Source organism: Thunnus maccoyii, chromosome 12, assembly GCF_910596095.1.
Source record: "Thunnus maccoyii chromosome 12, fThuMac1.1, whole genome shotgun sequence".
NCBI lineage: Eukaryota > Metazoa > Chordata > Actinopteri > Scombriformes > Scombridae > Thunnus > Thunnus maccoyii.
This window is the reverse complement of record NC_056544.1, coordinates 30,084,380-30,104,220: the sequence shown is the minus strand read 5'-3', so window position 1 is coordinate 30,104,220 and position 19,841 is coordinate 30,084,380. Positions and strand designations below refer to the sequence as shown.

The window sequence follows — 19,841 nt, the reverse complement described above, 5'->3', positions numbered from 1 at the left end:
TTGATTTTTTTTTGGCCACTCGGGGGGCCGAAGAGCTCCACAACAAGCTGATAGACACCAACACTGACATATTATCTTACAAAGTTTCTCTGGCTGACAGTATCTGTTGGTTACAGCTGATATAGCTTCACATCCAGCAGACACAGAGCAACATGATCATACACTGGAGTTGTGTTTGTGTCCACTTTATGAATTATATATATATATATATATATATATATGTAGAAACTGGATACCGGAAAATTGTTCGCTGAGCAAATAAGCCAAAAAAGCTCTCTAGCTTCCAGATTTGCTTCTGCATTGTGCAACATGCAGCTCATTAAGAGTTTCTCCGAGCTGTTTCGGCGACTTGTTCCAGAAGTTAAAGTCCCACTGACTGTCATTTCTCTCTCTCTTCTACAGCTTTGATCTGCACGAATCTCCTGGTTGAAACATCAAAACAAAAGATGAACAACTGTGTTAGAAAATATCTGGTTCTTTAGTAAAAAAAAAAAAAAAAAGTCAATGATAGAAGACTGTGGACTTAAAAACTTCAAGATAGAAGTGAACTACGACTCCCAAAGTGCATTTCGGCGAGGAACGTCCAATAAAACTCTGTCACATACGCCGCTAACAGCGTGAATCAGTACACGTTTAATTTCTGGGTCACTTTTTCAGTGAATTCACCAACTATGGAGCCACATTTTGTTTACAACAGCAGCAGCATATAATATATATATATATATTTATGCATAATATATCATGAAACTGGTGGTTTGTTTAGAAGAGACTATGTCAAACATTTTATTTATTAAAAACTATTCCTTATCAGTGGAGCTTTAATCGTAGGGAGGGAAAGGTACAGCATAAGGTAATCACAAAATACACCTGGGAGATAAACGATACTGTATTTTTTTTTTTTGTATTTATTGATAAACAGGTGTATGTAGAAATAACTCATAAGAGCAAAAAAAACCCCTCCACATTACCTTGACAACCACATGGTCATTTAATGCTACAGAGCAGTAAAAAACATCACCTATCACCCCTTTTAGAAAATGTGGAGTGAAATAATAGCTCTCAGATAGCAGTTATTTTAGTGCAAAAAGGCATAAATAGCATTTTTGAATGACGCCCAGCAGGCTGATAAGCTGCCTGCTGGCCCTCAGGCGAGGCCTCTCGGCAGCCGGCACTCATTACCGCCTCGCTCAGGTTAAGCCGTGGATCCACCTCCGCCTCTCCTCCCAATTACCTCTCCATCGAACGCTGGTGAGCCAAAAAAAAAAGGAGGCCAGGCCACAGGCTGACATGCTGTCTGGCTGCGCTGAGCCTGTAATCACACCGGAGCACAGATGAAGCCAAGTTTCCCTTTTTCCACAGCTTGTGTAAAGACTCGCTCAGGTCTGGGTTTGATTTGTAGGCGGCTGGAGGAGATTCATTAACAGAACAGGTTCAGAGGAAGCAACGTTAGGTGATGTTTTTCATAGAAACAGTGAATCCACAGCTGCAATTTAGGATTAATATCTCTTAATCTGTCAAGCCAAAGCGACGTCTTCAACTTGTTTGTTTTGTCAGATCAACAATCCAAAAACCCCAAAAGATATTCAGCTTTTATGCGGTATAAGACGAAGAAAAGCAGCATTTCAGAAACTGAAGCCCATAAATTGATTGACAGGTTTGCTTGTGAAAAGACTAAACAATTGAATTATATAATTATGTAGTCATATAATTGTTTCACTAATTGCACCAAATGGCTTCCTGTAATGTAAAAGTTGTCAATCAATATGCAGATTCTATGGTATGATTATCATGTAGTTTATAAAATCATCCTGCTGAAATGTTAGCATGCTAACACGCTAAACGGTGAAACAGTGACCATGATAAATGTTAAAGCTGCTAAACATCAACGTGTTAACATGGTCATTGTGAGCACGTTGACTTTACTGTTGACTCTAAATGACCTCCTAGTTGTAACTCTGAGTCGAACATAACAGGAATTTCTCCTACTTGGCGAAAAGAACAGAAGTGTCAACAAACTGGCAGTTACATCAAAAAAAATCCAGTATTAAGACTCACTCAGTGAATTAAAACAGAGCTACACACAATTTGTTTGACTTCTGCTACAAATAGTACATAACAGAGGCTTATAGGCCATTTGTCTTCTTTTAATCTTGGAATAAACTGAATTAGAGTAATGTGGGACAATTTGTGCAATTGGCACTTCAGTAATATATTTTGATATGAAGCCAGTTCTGTTCTGAAATCCCCAAAGTGTTTTCTACTAATATCAGAAAAGAAGAACGCAGATATCACAGCCAGAGGAGAAACGGCCAATATAAAAGTGTCCCTTGTGCCAAATTGTCTCAGATTATTTTCATCCTAATGTGGAAAAACCTCCCGTTTCTTTGACTTGGGAGCATTCATGAATGAATGTAATGTGGGACACCTCAGCTCAAATATATCTTATCTCTTCTTCTAACGAATGCTAATGAGTAGGACTGCTGTCAAATTAAACCTGAGGTGTCACGTAAATGAAATCACATGACTTCACACATGTGATGTCAGAGATAGGGGCGGGGCAACCTTCCAACAGGAAGCGCTTGCTGTGAAGTCCAATTAAAGGTAGTAATTTAATTTTAAGGATATAAATCTGTCATAAATGAAGCAACGCTGCTAATTGTTATCAGACTCTGTTTATGATATAAAATATGTTTAAACATGTTTCATATTTTTTGTGATTTCAGTCCATTTTTTTATTGTCCCACTTTAGAAAAGTGGTTTGAAATGTGGTTTTAATAATGTGGGACAGTAATTTATGTTCTTAAATTGGTTAAATATGCATTTAAGTACATTAAATGTGCAATACCAACAGTTATTCAGGAGTCTTAGTCTTGTAATGCTTAATTTATAGTCATTTTTAGGCAGATTGCAAATTACCGATACTAATTGATTACTGATATTAATACATAATATGATACATTACTATTTTTAACAGAAAAAACACTGTAATGAGGCACTTTGGCCTTGAGTGTTACCAACCAGAGAGGTTTTTATTGTATGAATTAAGGTGATTTAGACCTTTCAGCCTCCCAATGAGTGTCCCAGATTTCAGCCTGAACTGTCCCACTTTAGGAAAGGCACATAATCTGGAACAATTTGGCACAAGAAACACTTTTATATTTGGTATTTTCTTATCTGAGTGTGACATCTGTGTACATTCTCTGTTTCTGGTAGAAAACACAATGGTATTTAGTGCTTCATATTAAAATATACTGCTTAAGTGCCGATCGCAAAAATTGTCCCACATTACTCTAATTCACCCTTCCTGTCTCTGTGCTGGACAAACAGAGATTACATCTATCTATCTTCTCATCTGACTCTGTGTGGACGTCAAACAAACATATTCCCAAAGAGTCTGAATATTACTCCAATATGTTTGTGTGGCACCCAATTCTCTGCGTTGCGTCGTGTGATTACATTTCTCAGTTCGGCGGCGTCACGGTGAGTCGAGGCTGTCGGTGAAAGTTGGGATGCGGCTCACTGAACGTCATCAGCGATGCAGCAGGCAGTCAGCAGGCCTGTCAATCAAACACAGTCACCAGGGAGCTCCACCTGTGCGCTCACAGACAGGAAGGGAGCAGCATGCAGATTAAACAAACGTCCCCCCCCCTTCCTCCTTCAACTGCCTGCTGCACCACAGGGGGGGTGTAGATATGAATTATTCACCAACTAACACACAAGGTAGAAACTGTGTGTATCATGCTTCACTAGATAAGGTCACAAGGTTATGTTGATGTTGAATATTTAAAGTATGGAAAAGATGAGAAGGATATATGAACGTTTATTAAAAGTAACATTCTCTCAGTGTGATCACCCGTATATCATCTCTTACTTAATTAAAAATGAGGCACAAAAGACCAATTAAAGTCAATATATTTATTATCAGCACCTTTACTCAAGTAAAAAATAGTAACATCACAATTTTAAAACACTCAATTACAAGTAAAAGTACAGTTCTCAATGTACTAAAGTATCAAAGTTAAAGCACTCGTCATGCAGCCTGTCAGTGTTGTTATTATATGTTTTATTATATCAACATTATTACTGATGCTTTAACATATAAGCATGATTATAATGGTGTTTGCTGTTTTAGAAGAAGCTCATTTATAACAACTTTATGCACAGTTGGGTAATAACAATGATCCTATGTGTTATTTAAAATCTGCTGTCGAGAGCTGCAACGATTAAACAATTGACAGTAAACTGAATATCTTTGGATTGTGGACTGTTAGTCGGTATAAAACTAGACATCTGAGGACGTCTCTTTGGGCTTTGGGAATGGACCGACCAACTGATCAATTAACGAAGAAGATAATGGACAGAATAATCGATAATGGAAGTAATTGCTGATTGCAGCCCTACAGCTGTCAGATAAATGTAAAAAGTACAATATTTGCATCTGACATGTTTATCTTTATATAACCAGGAAAACCTCATTGAAATTCAAGAGCGTCCTGGCAAGATGATCTTGAGATTTTCCTGGTTAAATGAAGGTTAAAAAGTGTAACTTTTTTAGATTTTAGTGCTGCAATCTGCCTCATTCAGTCTGGTCTCAACATACTGAAACACATTATATTATTAGGCAAATTCCACGTACTGTACAAAAATCACGAATTTCACAATTTTGTTTTGTCTGCCTGTATCTATGTTCTAACGATTTTTTTTTACTGTTTTATCACTCTGTAAAGTACATGTATGATATTGTGCTCTACAAATAAACTTTACTTATCTTATTACAAAAATACACAGAATTACTTGTAAAAAAAAAGTCAAGAAATTGTTTGAATCGTACAGAAAAAGCATTGTCGAGCATCACAAAGTCTCTGCATCTTATTCATTTTTTATTGTTTTTTGTCATTTATGTTATTTAATTCTCCCCTTGTTGTATTTATTTATCATTTGTTGTTTTTGTTTTTATTTCAAACTGAGATGTCAACACGTTTAACTTCTGCAACAGTGTTGGGAAGAACTTTAACAACTAAACGGTGGAGCGTTTATTTTTACACTGTCCTAGATATCAACAAGAGACACGGATATTTAAAATTACTCTCCAAAGGAGTCACATGATATTAGAGAAATATTGCAGAGGAGTTCAGGTGATGTAGGATAAAGAGCTATTTTCAGATTTTTAGAAAACACAGGACTTAATGGTAGAATTCAATGTAATAGTATAGTAAGTTCTGATCAACACGCCAATCCAGAGGGTGGCGGTAATGTGCTAAAAGCTGTTTACCAACCACCAATAAATAATAAAAGAAGAAGAAACAGGAAGTCAGTGGTTAGCTTGAGGCTAGATGAGAGTTTAGCCAACAACACAGCTAGTCACTTTACAGGATTTAATGATGTAATTTATATGTTCATTGCTTATTTTATATTCTTCTCATGTAGATTTACTGCAGACTGACAAATGCTCAGACTCCGATAAACGAAGAAACATTTGAAAACATGATTTCGCCAGCAGCTAACGTTAGCTGCCTAGCCTAGCCTAGCCTAGCATTAGCCCCCGGTTGCCTAACAACGGAGAGGAAGCCAAACAACCCTGAGTGAAAAGCTGCTGTTTTGATGCGTTCTCACGCTTTTTTCTAAACGTTTATTTGTGTGACTGACAGCCGGTAGATCACACATCATGGCGGATGATGGTAGACGAGGGGAAGAAGAGGATCGCGGCCCCGGAGCGGCTCACCAGGTGTTTGTAGTGATGGAGTGTCTGCTGGAAAAGTTGAAGGTGTTGAATTATGAGGAGGATGTTTTAGCCAAACACAACATGAAGAACCTGTCCAGGTGAGAAATGACTGTACCGGCAGCGGTGGAAGAAGTATTCAGCTTAACAGAGCAAATAATCAACAGATCGATTCATCGATAATGAAAATAATTGTTAGTTGCAGCCCGAGACAACAAGATGTTTGTGTTTTACTGTGTTTCTTGTTTTTCTTTCATGGTAAAAAAATTTTAACAGCAAGCTGCAAATCAGAAGTGTTCATTATGTTCTGAATTACAGGCTGCAACTACCAATTATTTTGTTATCAAATCATCACTTTCCACTAATCTATGAATCCTCTAGTCTGCAGAATGATATGAAATAGTGAAAAGGGAATTTGTTAAATTTCCAGAGTCAAAAGTGGCATCTTTAAATGTCCAAAAGATCCAAAAATATTTTATTTAGAGTGACATAAAAATGGAGCAAATTTACACATCAGAGAAGCTGAAACCAGAGAAATGTTGACATTTTTACTTGATGACTATTATTAAAAATGTTGATAGTTTTTGGTCAATCGACTAATCATCATTTCAATGCTATTCTGCTTCAACCTGAAGTTCCCAAAAACTGTTCAGATGTGAAATACACAGTAGCGGAAGAAGTATTCAGATCCCTTACTGCAGTAAAAGTACCAATACAGCGATTAAAAAATACTCCATTACAAGTAAAACTCCTGCATGAAAAATCCTACTACAGTAAAAGTACATAAGTATTATGAGCTTGATGTAGTTAAAGTATTACAGTAAAAGTACATAAGTATTATGAGCTTGATGTAGTTAAAGTATTGCAGTAAAAGTAGTGGTTTGGTCCCTCTGACTGATATATTATTATATATGACATCATTAGATTATTAATAGTGAAGCATCAGTATTAGAGCAGCATGTTACTGTTGTAGCTGCTGGAGGTGGAGCTAGTTTACACTACTTTATATACAGTTAGCTAGTTTAGTCCAGTGGTTCCCAACCTAGGGGTCGGGCCCCTCCAAAGGGTCAGCAGATAAATCTGAGGGGTCGTGAGATGATTAATGGGAGAGGAAAGAAGAAAAAACAAAGTGGTTTTTTTTTTGTTTTTTTTTATTAAATGTTTTGTATTTAAAAACAAGCACTTTGAAGGTGTCAGCTTAGGCTTTAGAAAACTGTGCATGTATTTCTCACTATTTTCTCACATTTTACAGACAACAAACAACTGGTTCATTGAGAAAATAATCAAAAAATCAAGTAGTAAGTGGTAACACCAATTAATCAGAAAATCATGTTAATACTGTAACTAGAGAATCTTCAAATTTCACATCACGATTATCCTTGCCAAAATAATGCGATTAATGATATAATACGCTTAAAATTCTTAAAACGGCACTAAAACACACTGGTATCACTTTACCTTACATTTAGTTAAGAAACAAATATTTTTATTGCATCATAGGACACACATCTCTTTTTTTGTGAACATCCTTTTAAGTCAAAAACAAACAAAGACAGATTCAGACTTTCATCAACACCCAGCAGGTAATCACAAAAAAAAACAATAATAAAAAATCTACCTATCATATTCAAGCATTCACATCCTGAGCCTTCAGCCACAGTGAGGAATGACTGGAAAGATGCGGCTCCCCCTTGTGGCAACTGGCAATTCAAAATATATCAGGAAATCAACAGGACTTCACATTAACCTGATAATGTAAATTCACCACGATTAAATTATCCTGAGTGTTTTCTCTATCTGTCTCTAACCTCCTGCCTGTTTTCTTCGCCAGACATTACTTTGTCTCCAGTCCGTATCTGGCGTCCAACCCGGGTGAGCAGTTCTACATGTTCACCATCATCGCTGCGTGGCTCATCAACGCGGCGGGGAGGCCGTTCACCGAGCCGCAGGAGTACGACGAACCCAACGCCACCGTGTCCAACATCCTGGCTGAGCTCAGAGCTTTCGTAAGTGACATTCAGCTCCGCGTCTCTCACCGATAAAACACACAAGCTGCCTTTTTATCTCCGTACATACTGAGTTGTAACTGCAGGTCCTGGATTATAGTCTTACTATTTAAAATCAAGGCTGTAATGGATTTTTGCTTTTGAGGTCATACAAATGTTTTACTTAAGTGACGCTGATATGTTGAGTTAATAATACACAGACTGTTTATTTTTGGATTCCTTACTCTGAGAAATATTTTTTTTTAAAATCTACTGAAACTTTTTTTTTCATTTAACAAAAGAAACCAAAGTTCTCAAATGTTCTCAGTTCTAAACACCAGCAGCTGTACAAGAACTTTCTCTAAATAAAATATTGTGTAAAACTGAGAAACTGTTGGTCACATCAGGAACCGTCTGATCAAAGAAAAACTTCTGCTTCTTCACACTTTTATTTATTCTAGGGCTGTAGTCAACCAAAGAAAATCATGGTCGACTGAAATCGTACGTAATCTTCAACTAATCGATTAGTCGCGGGGTGAGGTGGGGGGTGTAATGGGACAGAGTGCACAGTAAACTCGGCAGCCACGCATTTCTCTGTTCTGTATTTCTCTGTTTTGTGTCTTCAGGTTATGCTAACCCATTGTTGCTAACTTTGGAGCTAACCTCCTTTACTTCTCCAGCATTTGGGGAAACAACAGACGTGACTTTTTAGCATTTATTAACTGACACACTGTAGTCTGTACTGTACATTTACTGCCAGACTGACAACTTACTACTAACCTTTTCCTCTGCTCCGCTCGCATCCACCGTCACTTCTCTGCCCCTCGCTGTTTCCCGCTCGCGACGCAAACATACTCCTTAACGGAGCCACGCGACTAGTGGTTTCCCAGGCAACGACAGAGGTTGACTCACGTACCGGAACAGCGCTGCTCTGACACTCCCAAACGCTATCGATTTATATCGATATCAAATATTAATTTATTTTTTTTTTGGCCTGGCGGGGGTTCTGGTTGTGTCATTGTGGAGAAACACTGATTCAGTAAACGTTCAGTAAACGTTGAGTACAGTTAGACCCGGCGGTCTCCGTTAGGTTGGGCGAGTTCAAAGTTGTGAAAACAACGGGGGTGTTTTGAATGCACCCCCGTTGTTTTCACAGGTAATTTGTTAGTCTGTCCCTCCCGCCGCAGGAAATAATGGATTAATCCTGGAAAGCTGTTGATGTTGCACTTTTCTCCTTATGAAAATAACACGGAGATTATTCGACCAATGAGAATTTAGTCGGACGAGAGCATATCGACCAACAGACTACAGCCCTAATTTATTCATTATTACAATTAATATTTACAACAACAAAGGTGGTCGTCACAACCAGTATGCTGCCAGGAGCCAATCATAAAACAGAATAATGAAAACATGAAATAAATTAACAATACCAGCAGTGACATATTAAAATAAATAATTATAAAACAATTGCATCATGATGGGACAAAGAAAAATAAAAGACGAGGGGAGAGAACAGAGAGAATAAATAATAAATAATGAGTCGATACCAACTTTTTGTACTTGAAAGTAAAACTCGCTGTTCTCCTGACAACTTCTTTCACTCTGTAATTGGGTTTCTCATTGAAAAGGTCTTAAAAAGTTCAAAAGTCTGACTATAGCCGCGTTTCCACTGCAGGAACTTTCCCCAAGGGACTAAGAACCTTTTAAGGAACTCGCTTCCTCTACCTGCATTTCCATCAGAGGATCCAGCGTCTAAACAAAGCTCCAGAGATTGTTTTACCCCCAAAAAGTCAAACACAGACACTGCGGCTGCTTCACCTCGTTTACTGCCTCATTCATAAAACAAGGAGCTGCTCTCCTGTCGATGCAGGAGGACGAGAGGAGGACGTTTGCTCTTCAATTGTTAACGTTAAAAGTAAAGTTAGGCTTTGTTGTCAGTTTTAGAAAAAGGAGAATACATAAATAGAAAAAAAAAGAGACAGAGTCGATGCCAACTTGTTGTGCTGGAAATATCAGAAAGTATCAAATCAGAGTAAAACTCGCTGTCCTTCTGACATTTCCTCACTCTCTTAAATTATGTTTTTGCTTGAGAACTGATTGAAAAGGTGAATGAAAAATGTAACAATGAATAAAATATCTGGGTGTGTTTTTGATCCTGACCTTGTTATCTGCTGTTACACTGTAAGAACTCAGAGATTTGAGAACATGAGAGACGTATTTGACCCGTCGCTGTGCATCTCTCAGGGTGTTAAGGTGGACTTCCCGCCCTCCAAACTGAAATCGGGTTCAGGCGAGTTCGTCTGCTTCGTGTTGGACCGACTGGCCGAGGAGGCTCTGAAGAGGAGGGGGTTCTCCTTCAGGAGGTACGGACGCATTTCTCCTCCAGTCCCCCTTGTTTTTCTCTCTAAAACAAATCTCACTCTGTTTCTTTGTGTTTTTTTCGACCAGCACTCGACCTTTTACGAGTGATCGGTGAATGAAGCTGCATGAAGCTTTACGGCTGTAAATTTAAAGCTCAGGGTTTTAAAGTCTGAGTCTCTGTAAAAGAGCACAGTGACATCTTGTGGTTTGCAGAACTTATAGCAGCGTTTTAAGACCGGAGCTGAAACACAACAACACCTGCTGGTTTTATAGTTTCAGTCTCATATAAAAGTCCTGCTGCAAACGCACATATTATAGTTTAATATGCTGGAATAAAATGATGATAAATGTTTTCCCCGCGGTGCCAATTTCAGTGCTGCTGTAACACTAATTTGTTTTTATTTGTAGTTTATTTGCTCAGTCTTCCTTCTCTTCTTCTGTCTTTTCTCTTTCATTATAAATAACACATTTTATTATTATTATCACTACTTTTATTCCCTTTGTTTTAGTTTAGTTTTATCTAGTTGTTATCAGGTTTCTTTTACACATTATGGTATGTTTTTCTATTTTTATGTATTTAAAAACCCAACATATCAAATATATCTATTGACACAAAATGTTAATGTACCTTATTAGTGCTGAGTGTATTAATTTACATGTAAAACAACAATACATGCAAAAGTATAAAAACCGCCATGCAACTACTGTACGAAAGGAAAAAAACACAACAAGTAGATAAAAGACTAACTAAACTAAAAATAGACGTTTATATGACTTTACAGTTGGTGTTACTGTTAATGGTGAATTTAACCTGTTGTATTGTAACGTGATACAACATAACTACTTAATAAAAGTTAAATTCGTAATAACAGTCAGTCTGACAGAGAGGAAAGTTTTTCATATACACGTATGTTGTAAAAGCTTTTACTCTCATCATGGACTCAGATGTTTTAACTTTATGCTCAGTGTTTATGTGGCATTTCATGAGAGGTTTTAAGTTGACGTTTAAAGATGTTTCTCAGAAATACACTTTTAATCTCAACATGTGGACACGACTCTGAGCTGATGTCTGTCTTTATTCAACGTCTCTGGTTGGTTTGTTTGATGTTGATGCATTCTGACTTCCTGTTTGTTTCCTCCAGGCCAACCTACCCAACAGAAACCACAGAAGAAGAGTCTGTGATAGAGGACGACGCAGAGCTCACACTCAGCAAAGTAGAGGAGGAGATGATCGTAGGTGTTTTACTCCTCGTCCTTATTGTTTAAAGTCCTCGTTATTGGATATCAGTTATTGATTGGATGCTGCGGCTGATCGGACTGATCTGATACATCACAGCGTCACTGAGTGGAGACAGATTACAGATTCAACTCAAGTGGATCACTTCCTATGTTTTATTTGTTTAACTGTCGGTCTGATCAACAAAAGAACCATAAACAACTTTCTTCATTCATGAGAAAGATTTTTATTTTGATGATCTGTTTTTTCCCTTGTTAACTTTTATTATGGATATAATTAAAGTGAAGGAGAATCTGTCTGTCAGCAAGAAACACTTTATTTATTTATTTATTGATATTTTATTTTAAATGATCTGTTCAGGGATAAAAAGTAAAAAAAAACTAAGTTGTTTTATTCTGACACTTTCTTCACCAGTCGAGTCTTTAATCTCCAGCAGCGACGACGATATTCAGCTTTTTGATGCTTCAGTCACAGCGAGACGTAAAGATCGTCTTCAGAGCTTCGTCATATCTCTATAGTTTTTAAAACTGCTGAGTGACGTTCGTGAACATTTGTTGTGTTTGTGTGTGAACTCAGGAGGAGCCTGATGATGAGGAGGAGAACGTGATGGACCTGGAAGCCCTGAAGTTACGGACCACTCACACTGTGAGATCACATGCACCAACAAATTAATCTGCAACTATTTTCACAATTTATTTTCCTTTTTCAAGCAAAAACACTAGAGCTGCAACAATTAATCGACTAGTTTCCAACTGTTTTTATAATCGATTAATTGTTTTTGAGTCACTATTTAAGAAAAAAATGTCCAAATTCTCTAATTCCAGCTTCATAAATGTGAATATTTTCTGTTTTCTTTAGTCCTCTGTGACAGTAAACTGAATGTTTTTGGGTTTAGGACAAAACAAAACATTTGAGGACGTCATCTTAGACTTTGGGAAACACTGATCAACATTTTTCACCATTTTATGAACCAAACAACTGATCAATTAATCAAGAAAATAATCAACAGATTAATAGATAATCAAAAAACTAAAAACTACCAAACAGTATCTTGTTCCTGCTTCTCACTTGGAAGGATTTGCTGATTTTCTTTGTCTTATGTGATAGTAAATTGATCATTTTTTGGTTATGGATTGTTAAAATAAGCTATTTTAAGATGCCACGTTGGGCTTTAGGAAACTCTGCAATTTTCTGACATTTTATAGACCAAACGATTAATTTATTAATTAAGAAAATAATCTGAAAATCGATAATGAAACTAATCTTTAGTAACAGCCTGAGAAGCATTTAAATTCCTTGTAATCACTTCATTAATTGAACTGAATTTTAAAATGTGTAATTTGATCTTGTTGATGCTGATGACTGACAGCTTCATGTTTTGGGACATTTTGAGCAACTACACTTTGACTCCAGTCAACTTTTTTTCATTCAAAAACCATCTGTGGTTCATTGGAAACCTGCCACACTCGATGAAGAAACGTCGTTTGTCCTCCGCTGACAGGAAACAGAACCTTCCTCCAAACCGGACGAGATTCTGGAGTCGACGGTCGACGCAGCGGAGTGGAACCTGGAGGTGGAGAGAGTCCTGCCGCAGCTCAAAGTCACCATCAGGACAGACAACAAGGTACACGCTGAGCTGAGTCTTCACTCCAGGACCTGATCCAGAATCAGTTTCATTCTTTTATTTATTTCTTTATTTCCTTATGTGAAAATCAAACATAATGTGCTCATGACATTAAAAAAAACAAGCAAGCAAAAAGATGTTTAAATGTTCCTGCAGTAAGTAAATAAAACAGAGTCTATGGGTCGGAACAGTCAAGTAAGAGGTCAGAAAAAATGAAGAGAAAACAGAGAAATTCAAGAAAAAAACAGCAGAAAACAACAACATAAAAAAAAAGGTAACAGTGAAGGGTCGAAGCTATGGATGTGAGAAACAGGTTGGAGGATGTGTTGGGGTTGCTGTACGAAGTGTTTGTCTAAACTGTGTGTAGTTAAGTTGTGTAGCCTACGAGTCCAACTTAAATCAGTCAGTTTCAGCTGTTCCTCCACTTCATGATCTCACAGGTACTACTACTACAGATACTTTTATTAACAGCCTCTAAAACAGTTGATGACATAAAATAAAAGTAAAAATAAAGAGATTTGATGTCTGTGAAGCGTCTGCAGGAAGTTACAGTCAGTCAGTTTAACTTAGTTTAATTGAAACACTTTATTTTTTAAATAGTGGATCAGTTGTAGAGATACAGGTTCAGCTTCCAGACGCTCAAAGTCACATCACACCCTCATAGAAGCAGAATGTTGTTGATTCAACCTCGTGGTCGTGTCGGAGGCCGTAGTCTGTGCCGCTTTATACCGACGCGTTTCTAATATTTCATCCATTTATATCAATGAGTGTCAACAACAGCCTCCAAGATAATCCTTCAGATGCATCAACATGTCTGTAAAACAGCTGCGTGTCGTTTTCACATTCTCATCTGTTTTTATCTCTTAACATACGTTTTAGTTTTAGAAGCCTCCGTTAGAGCTGAACGATTTTGAAAAAATATCTAACAGCGATTATTTTGACTGAGATCACAATTTTGATATGATTTGCAACACCGGAGGGATGATAACTGTTACATCATTATTCTCATTTTCATTGAAAAACATATTAAAATGTTTATGTTGTGATTTTTGTACCAAACAAATATGTTTTCTTAAGTGTGTAGAAAATGATGTGCAGGTCAGATCTAACAGTACGCCATATTGCCATTTCAATAAAATTTCAATGAATTGTTCAGTCCTAGCCGACATACTAAACAATATTATTACTGTTTGTTTCTTTCTTCAACACAGCCGCCTGTGAGAAACATTATTTATGTCTCAGTTACCATCTAAACTGATGCAACAGCTACATGAGTCTCATGTTTTAAACTCGTCTTTTAATGCTGTTGTTCATCATCTGTGATGTGAAAACGTCAGTCAGAGAAATAAAAAAGTGCATCCTGGTGTCGGTTCAGTTGTAAAATCCAGGCGCAGCACAGAGCGTCTCTCCTGATTGGCTGCTGACAGCTGAACGGTCGATCACACTGGACGGTAGAGACGCTGGTACGAGTCTGTTTAAACAGGAGTTTAACCGACTTTGCTGTTTTTAACATCACAGTCTCTCTGCGTCACGCTGTCCGTTCATCACAGTTATGTTTTTAGAATCAGAATCAGATTTGTTGACAGATAAGTCGTCATTAGGAGACGAGAGAAGGCAGCAGTTTGACTGACAGAATGTGAGTCAACTCAGGAGGTTTATCGACTGATGCAGCGACTCTGCGACCTTTAGAGGGCAGAGCTGACAGCAGCAGTCATCTCTCCTGTCAAAGCAGAGTGAGACTCTGACCCTCATCCTCATCCTCATCCTCATCCTCATCCTCACTCTGACTCAAAACTGACCTCATGTCAGATTTCCAGTTGATGGGATTACGTGGCTCAAACAACTTTTACACAAGCACTGTTTTAATAATGAAAGCCCGCTGAGTCTCTGTTCTACATTTACATGAAACACTCAGAGAGCTCATCCAATGAAAAGACAGAGTTCAGTTTAAAAGTCTGAGCAGGCGGGAGGTGTCTCTGATGACAACCATTAATACAACTACTTATTAATAATCATAAACTTTATGTTTTTATTCATTTTTAAAATGAGCTCAAAACAAAAGCAAAAGTCAAAAGTGAAATAAAATAAATTCAAAAAAACATGAGATGAATCTATTTTTTCATTAGTTGGTGTGAATAAACTGTATTTATAGGATATAGAAACATTACAGACAAAATATGCCGTGTGTTTAGTAGAATTTAATTATTTTCACATCATGACAAACTGAGACGGGTGCTGCGGTTTCCCAGCATGCTCTCTGTCAGCTTTCTCCAGAACGCTCGATATCTTAACTGTCATGTAAACAAGAAACCTGTCGATCTACAGTAACCATGGTAACTACAGTGCAGGTAAACGTAACCTGGTCACTGAGGTGTCCGGTCTGTCTGTTGGTCTGCAGGACTGGAGGGTCCACGTGGACCAGATGCATCAACACAGAGACGGGATCAAGTCTTCACTCAAAGATGCCAAGGTGCGTTCACTGACCCGGTTCACAGCGGTGATGACTGTCAGTCCAGTCTGTCTGTCTCTGGCTCCACCTGCTGGACTCATTCAATCATTTCTTCTTCTCTGATAATGTTGAAATCAGCCTTTAACACATCCACGTTTGGCTGTGATGTCACACGTCATCTCTCCGTGTCTCCGCAGAGCTACCTGGACAAACTGCAGGAGGACATCGGAAAGACTCTGGAGAAGGTGAGCAGCAGAGAGAAATACATCAACAACCAGCTGGAGCATCTGATCCAGGAGTACCGCAGCGCTCAGGCCAAACTCAGCGAGGTGATTTTTTTTTTTTTTTTACAATTTTACATGCGAACTTTCATTTTGATCGCTGCATGAATCTGGAACGGCTGCGATGAAAGTATCACATACACGCAGGAAACAAAGTGTGTTACAGTCCAAACAAGAAGTAAAAAGTAAATAAAGAATCCAGAATAGATACACAAATTATCATCAGTCAAGAATAAGTCATAAGGTAATTTTTTAGAAGAGGTTTAAAAGAAGATGCTGAGTTTTCCTGCCTGAGTCCCGGACAGCGAAGGCCTCGCCACCGTTAGTGACACAGTGAGATTTAGGAACCATTAATCAGACCCTGCTAGAGGCTCTAAAGCAGCCATCGGGCTCTTACGGAGTGAGCAGAGTACAGATATCAGCAGGAACCATGCAAGGCTTTAAAAACAAGAAGCCAAATCTTAAAATCAAGTGTAAAACTCACAGGCAGCCAGTGAGGAGCAGCCAGGATCCATGTGACATGATCGCTTCTCTTAGAACACGTTAAAAGCCGGGCAGCAGCGTTTTGTATAAGTTGTCTTTGGATGTTTTGCCTACTTAGACCTGAATAAAGTGCGTTGCAGTGGTCAAGTCCGGAGGATATAAAAGCACAGACGACCTTTTCTAGATCTGTAAATGAGAAGTTAATCTTAGTTAAATGTCTCAGTTTTAGTCACCTGAGCATCGAAAGACAAACTGTGAAACTGAAAACTACAGCAAAGTTTCAGACCTCTCCTCTCACATCTGTAGATAAGGCAGCAGAACTGGATGATTCTTGATTCGTTGTGTTCTTCATCATCAGGCTAAGGAGCGCTACCAGCAGGCCAGCGGAGGTGTGACTGAGAGGACCAGAGTCCTGGCAGAGGTCAGTGAACGCATCATCCAGGACGCTGCTTTATATCACTCGACATTCATGTTTATGTGGACAAAGATCTCCTCGTTTTCCATCATTTTCCATCTTTCTATCTGTTCCTCCACATTGTTACCAAGACTACAGAGCTTCAATCATACACCTCACTCTGTGCCGGGTCACATGACCGGGTCACATGACCGGGTCACATCCTGACAGTCAGACTGATCTCTTTTATCATTTTATCTGTGTCTGTATCGGATATATAAACATTACAGACTATTAATCAGTCCTCTCTGAGTCTCCGGCATGTCGGATCACGTGACTCCGGCCTCCAGTCAGACTGTCTCGTGCGGAGGCCATCTGGCTGCTCATTTTGAATCCAGGGTGATGCAACAAAAACGACGTTGCTGAAGCTCCTCAGCAGCCTCGGAGCGTATTTCACTCACTACCGTGCGTAGTCACAGCGTCCGTAGAGACGCTTTCTCTGACTCGTTTACTAATTTATATTTAACGGCGCCGTCTTTGGCACAGCCATCTGGAAGAAACATCTGCAGTCAGACATCTGATTACAAACATATCGAGTTATAATAGGATTCATATTTATTTGTATTAATTGGGACCTGCGGTGGTGCAAAAATATAAATCCATCAGCAGCCGCAGAGCTGGTTAATTGAGCTCAAAATATGGAGTGGCTGGATTTTTTTAACACCATTTTATTATCTTTGCCATGAATATATTGTAATTATTTACATATTTGATATTATTAAAACATGCAAACGGAGGATTAATAAACTGTGACAAGAAAAACATTCAAGAGAAAAGACACTGAAAGTATGAAAACGTCCTTTACTACTTCATGTCTGTATTATTTATGTTATGTGTGTGTGTTTATGTACTTTTCACACAAGCTCCAGTGAATTATAACTTGCAGGTAGACAGTTTGTGACGACCTGTGTGTGTGTGTGTGTGTGTGTGTGTGTGTGTGTGTGTGTGTGTGTGTGTGTGTGTGTGTGTGTGTGTGTGTGTGTGTGTGTGTCAGATCAGTGAGGAGCTGGAGAAGGTGAAGCAGGAGATGGAGGAGAAAGGCAGCAGCATGTCTGACGGAGGTGAGACCGACGACGTTCAGCTGATCATTCGTATTATTCTGTTTTGTTTTGTTTTTTTATTTTTTAATATGAAACTTGAGCGTCTGCATTCGTCCCCCCCCTTCAGCTCCGGTGGTGAAGATCAAGCAGAGTTTGACCAAACTGAAGCAGGAGATCGTTCAGATGGACGTCAGGATCGGCGTCGTCGAGCACACGCTGCTGCAGGCCAAGCTCAAGGAGAAGTCCAACATGACGCGAGACATGCACGCAACCAACATCCCCGAGCCCGCCGCCGGGTCCTTCTCTTAGGTTGAGACCACTGAGCCAAAACAACACCAACACGACTGAACTGACAGCTGACGTGTTGATGACGTTGCATCCTTCAAAACTCTCCTGGAATTTAATTTAAAAACACAAATCATCTCCAAGAAATGCAGCTTTCTTCAGTCTTCAGAATTTTTGTGCATATAATTCATAAAACATATTAACACTTTCATTTGGCTCCTTGTCCAGAATGTAACTTATTTATTTTTCGGCTTATTTTTTATATGTATATTATTTAGCATATTTTTTTGTGTGTATATAAATATGAAATAAATTTTAATACAGTTAATAATTTCTGTGTTGTGTATTTTGTGACATACGGATGTTCTTTTTGTTTTTGTTGTTGTCATTTTCTCTTTTTTACAGTGAAGCTAAATAATCATTTATTTAATTTAATCTGAGCAAAATAGCCACCAGATATCACCAGCAAACAAAGTAGTTGTTGGGGATTCATCTATTTATAAGAATGTCTATTTTGAACATTTACAATATTTATACTATATTATATTGTATATAATATGCACAAATTACATCACGACGGGATATTTTCCACTACAGGGACATTTTTGTAGGGATTTTGGGGGAAGTTTGATTCCATTATTTTGTGTCAAGCTAATGAAGCTATGCCGGAAATTGAGGCACTTTACCTTCAAAATAAAGGGGACAGGCTCTTGGAGGGAAAAAAGCGTTACAAACAACACAAGAAAGAATATATTTCAATCTGAATGTTATTTCCTGATGAGACAGTCTTAAGGTGGATTCTCTATTTATTGATGGTAAAAGGTAAGTTTTATTATGTTTGTGTGTATTTTAATTGGCTGATGCAAAATCAATCCCTTATTAATCACTTAACTTTATGTGGGATGATCAGTTGCACAGGAGTGAAAAAACACAAAGCACATGAACATGTGATATAAATACAAAATAGAAACATATTAAACAGTGTACATAAATAAAACCGTTTAAAAATCAGAGAGTTTATAATCAAATTTTATTCTTGCTTTATATGTCACATCTGTTTCACTTCTGTTTCACTTCTGTTATGTTTTAATGTTTCAACACGTGGATGTCTTATCTACAATAATACTGATAAATCTTATATGTAATATCTTAGATATGATTTTAAATGGAATGTTTGTGATAATACTGATAAAATTCTGTTTTGTCTTTTTAAATATTTGGTACTTTTTATTAATCTAGAACATTGTTTCTCAACCTGGGGATCGGGACCCCCACAGGAGGGACAGGATGCAGAAGAGAAAAAAAAACAAACAAAAAACATTTAGGACACAAAATTGTGATCTGTTTTTTTGTTTTTTTGTTTGTTTGTTTGTTTGTTTGTTTGTTTGTTTGTTTGTTTGTTTAGGTCAAGCTTTCTTCTAATTTTTGCTACTTGTGAATTTCTGTGTTTTATTATCTCCTCAAGCCTTTAAAAGTTATTCAAATAAAACAACAAGTTCTCTTTGTAGAGCTGAAAGGTTAGTCAATGAATCAATCAGTTGATCAACAGAAGATAAATTAACAACTATTTTGATAACTGAATAATCATTTTAATCATTTTTTAAGCAAAAATATAAAAAAAAATAAAGCGGGTTTCAGCTTCTCAGATGTGATTTATTGCTTTTCTGTGTTGAACATGATGATAAACTGATAATCTTTAGGGCTGTTGCTCAGATAAAACTGGACATTTGAAGATGTAACCTCGGACTGTGGGGAACTTTAACGGATATTTTTCACTATTTTCTGACATTTTGTGGACAAAATGATGAACAGAATCAAGACAATAATCGGTAACTTAACTGGTAAACTATGCAACATTTGTCAAGGGGTCTCAGGTAGACTTTGCTTTATTTTAAGGGGTCACAGGTCATAAACGTTGTG

The 19,841-nt window shown here is 37.8% G+C and overlaps 1 protein-coding gene and 1 long non-coding RNA gene across 3 annotated transcripts; one reads left to right on the top strand and one right to left on the bottom strand.

The window, feature by feature from the left end:
- Positions 1-922: 922 nt before the first annotated feature.
- Positions 923-8,524, bottom strand: LOC121908123. 2 transcript variants are annotated; one of them, XR_006099176.1, is made up of 3 exons: positions 8,485-8,524; positions 3,457-3,591; positions 923-1,403 (listed from the first exon to the last, which is right to left on the bottom strand). It is a non-coding gene; the product is annotated as an uncharacterized LOC121908123 (long non-coding RNA). The 2 variants fall into 2 exon arrangements; XR_006099177.1 differs by having other exon boundaries at positions 3,457-3,557.
- ift57 (intraflagellar transport 57 homolog (Chlamydomonas)) lies at positions 4,914-18,192 on the top strand. Its single transcript, XM_042427838.1, has 12 exons — positions 4,914-5,383; positions 5,649-5,820; positions 7,551-7,725; positions 9,952-10,070; positions 11,211-11,301; positions 11,882-11,950; positions 12,807-12,929; positions 15,328-15,399; positions 15,576-15,707; positions 16,501-16,563; positions 17,591-17,657; positions 17,764-18,192. Exons 2-12 carry the CDS (start codon positions 5,666-5,668, stop codon positions 17,943-17,945), a joined length of 1,248 nt encoding a protein of 415 aa, XP_042283772.1. The 5' UTR covers positions 4,914-5,383; positions 5,649-5,665; the 3' UTR covers positions 17,946-18,192.
- Positions 18,193-19,841: the final 1,649 nt, after the last annotated feature.

What these genes read in the sequence shown, in the direction of transcription:
- ift57 (XM_042427838.1), top strand. Translation starts at nt 5,666, where the DNA reads ATGGCGGATGATGGTAGACGAGGGGAAGAAGAGGATCGCGGCCCCGGA. An exon ending in TGGCTGAGCTCAGAGCTTTC is followed by an intron (nt 7,726 to 9,951) that starts GTAAGTGACATT and finishes TGCATCTCTCAG; the next exon opens with GGTGTTAAGGTGGACTTCCC. An exon ending in AGTTACGGACCACTCACACT is followed by an intron (nt 11,951 to 12,806) that starts GTGAGATCACAT and finishes CTCCGCTGACAG; the next exon opens with GAAACAGAACCTTCCTCCAA.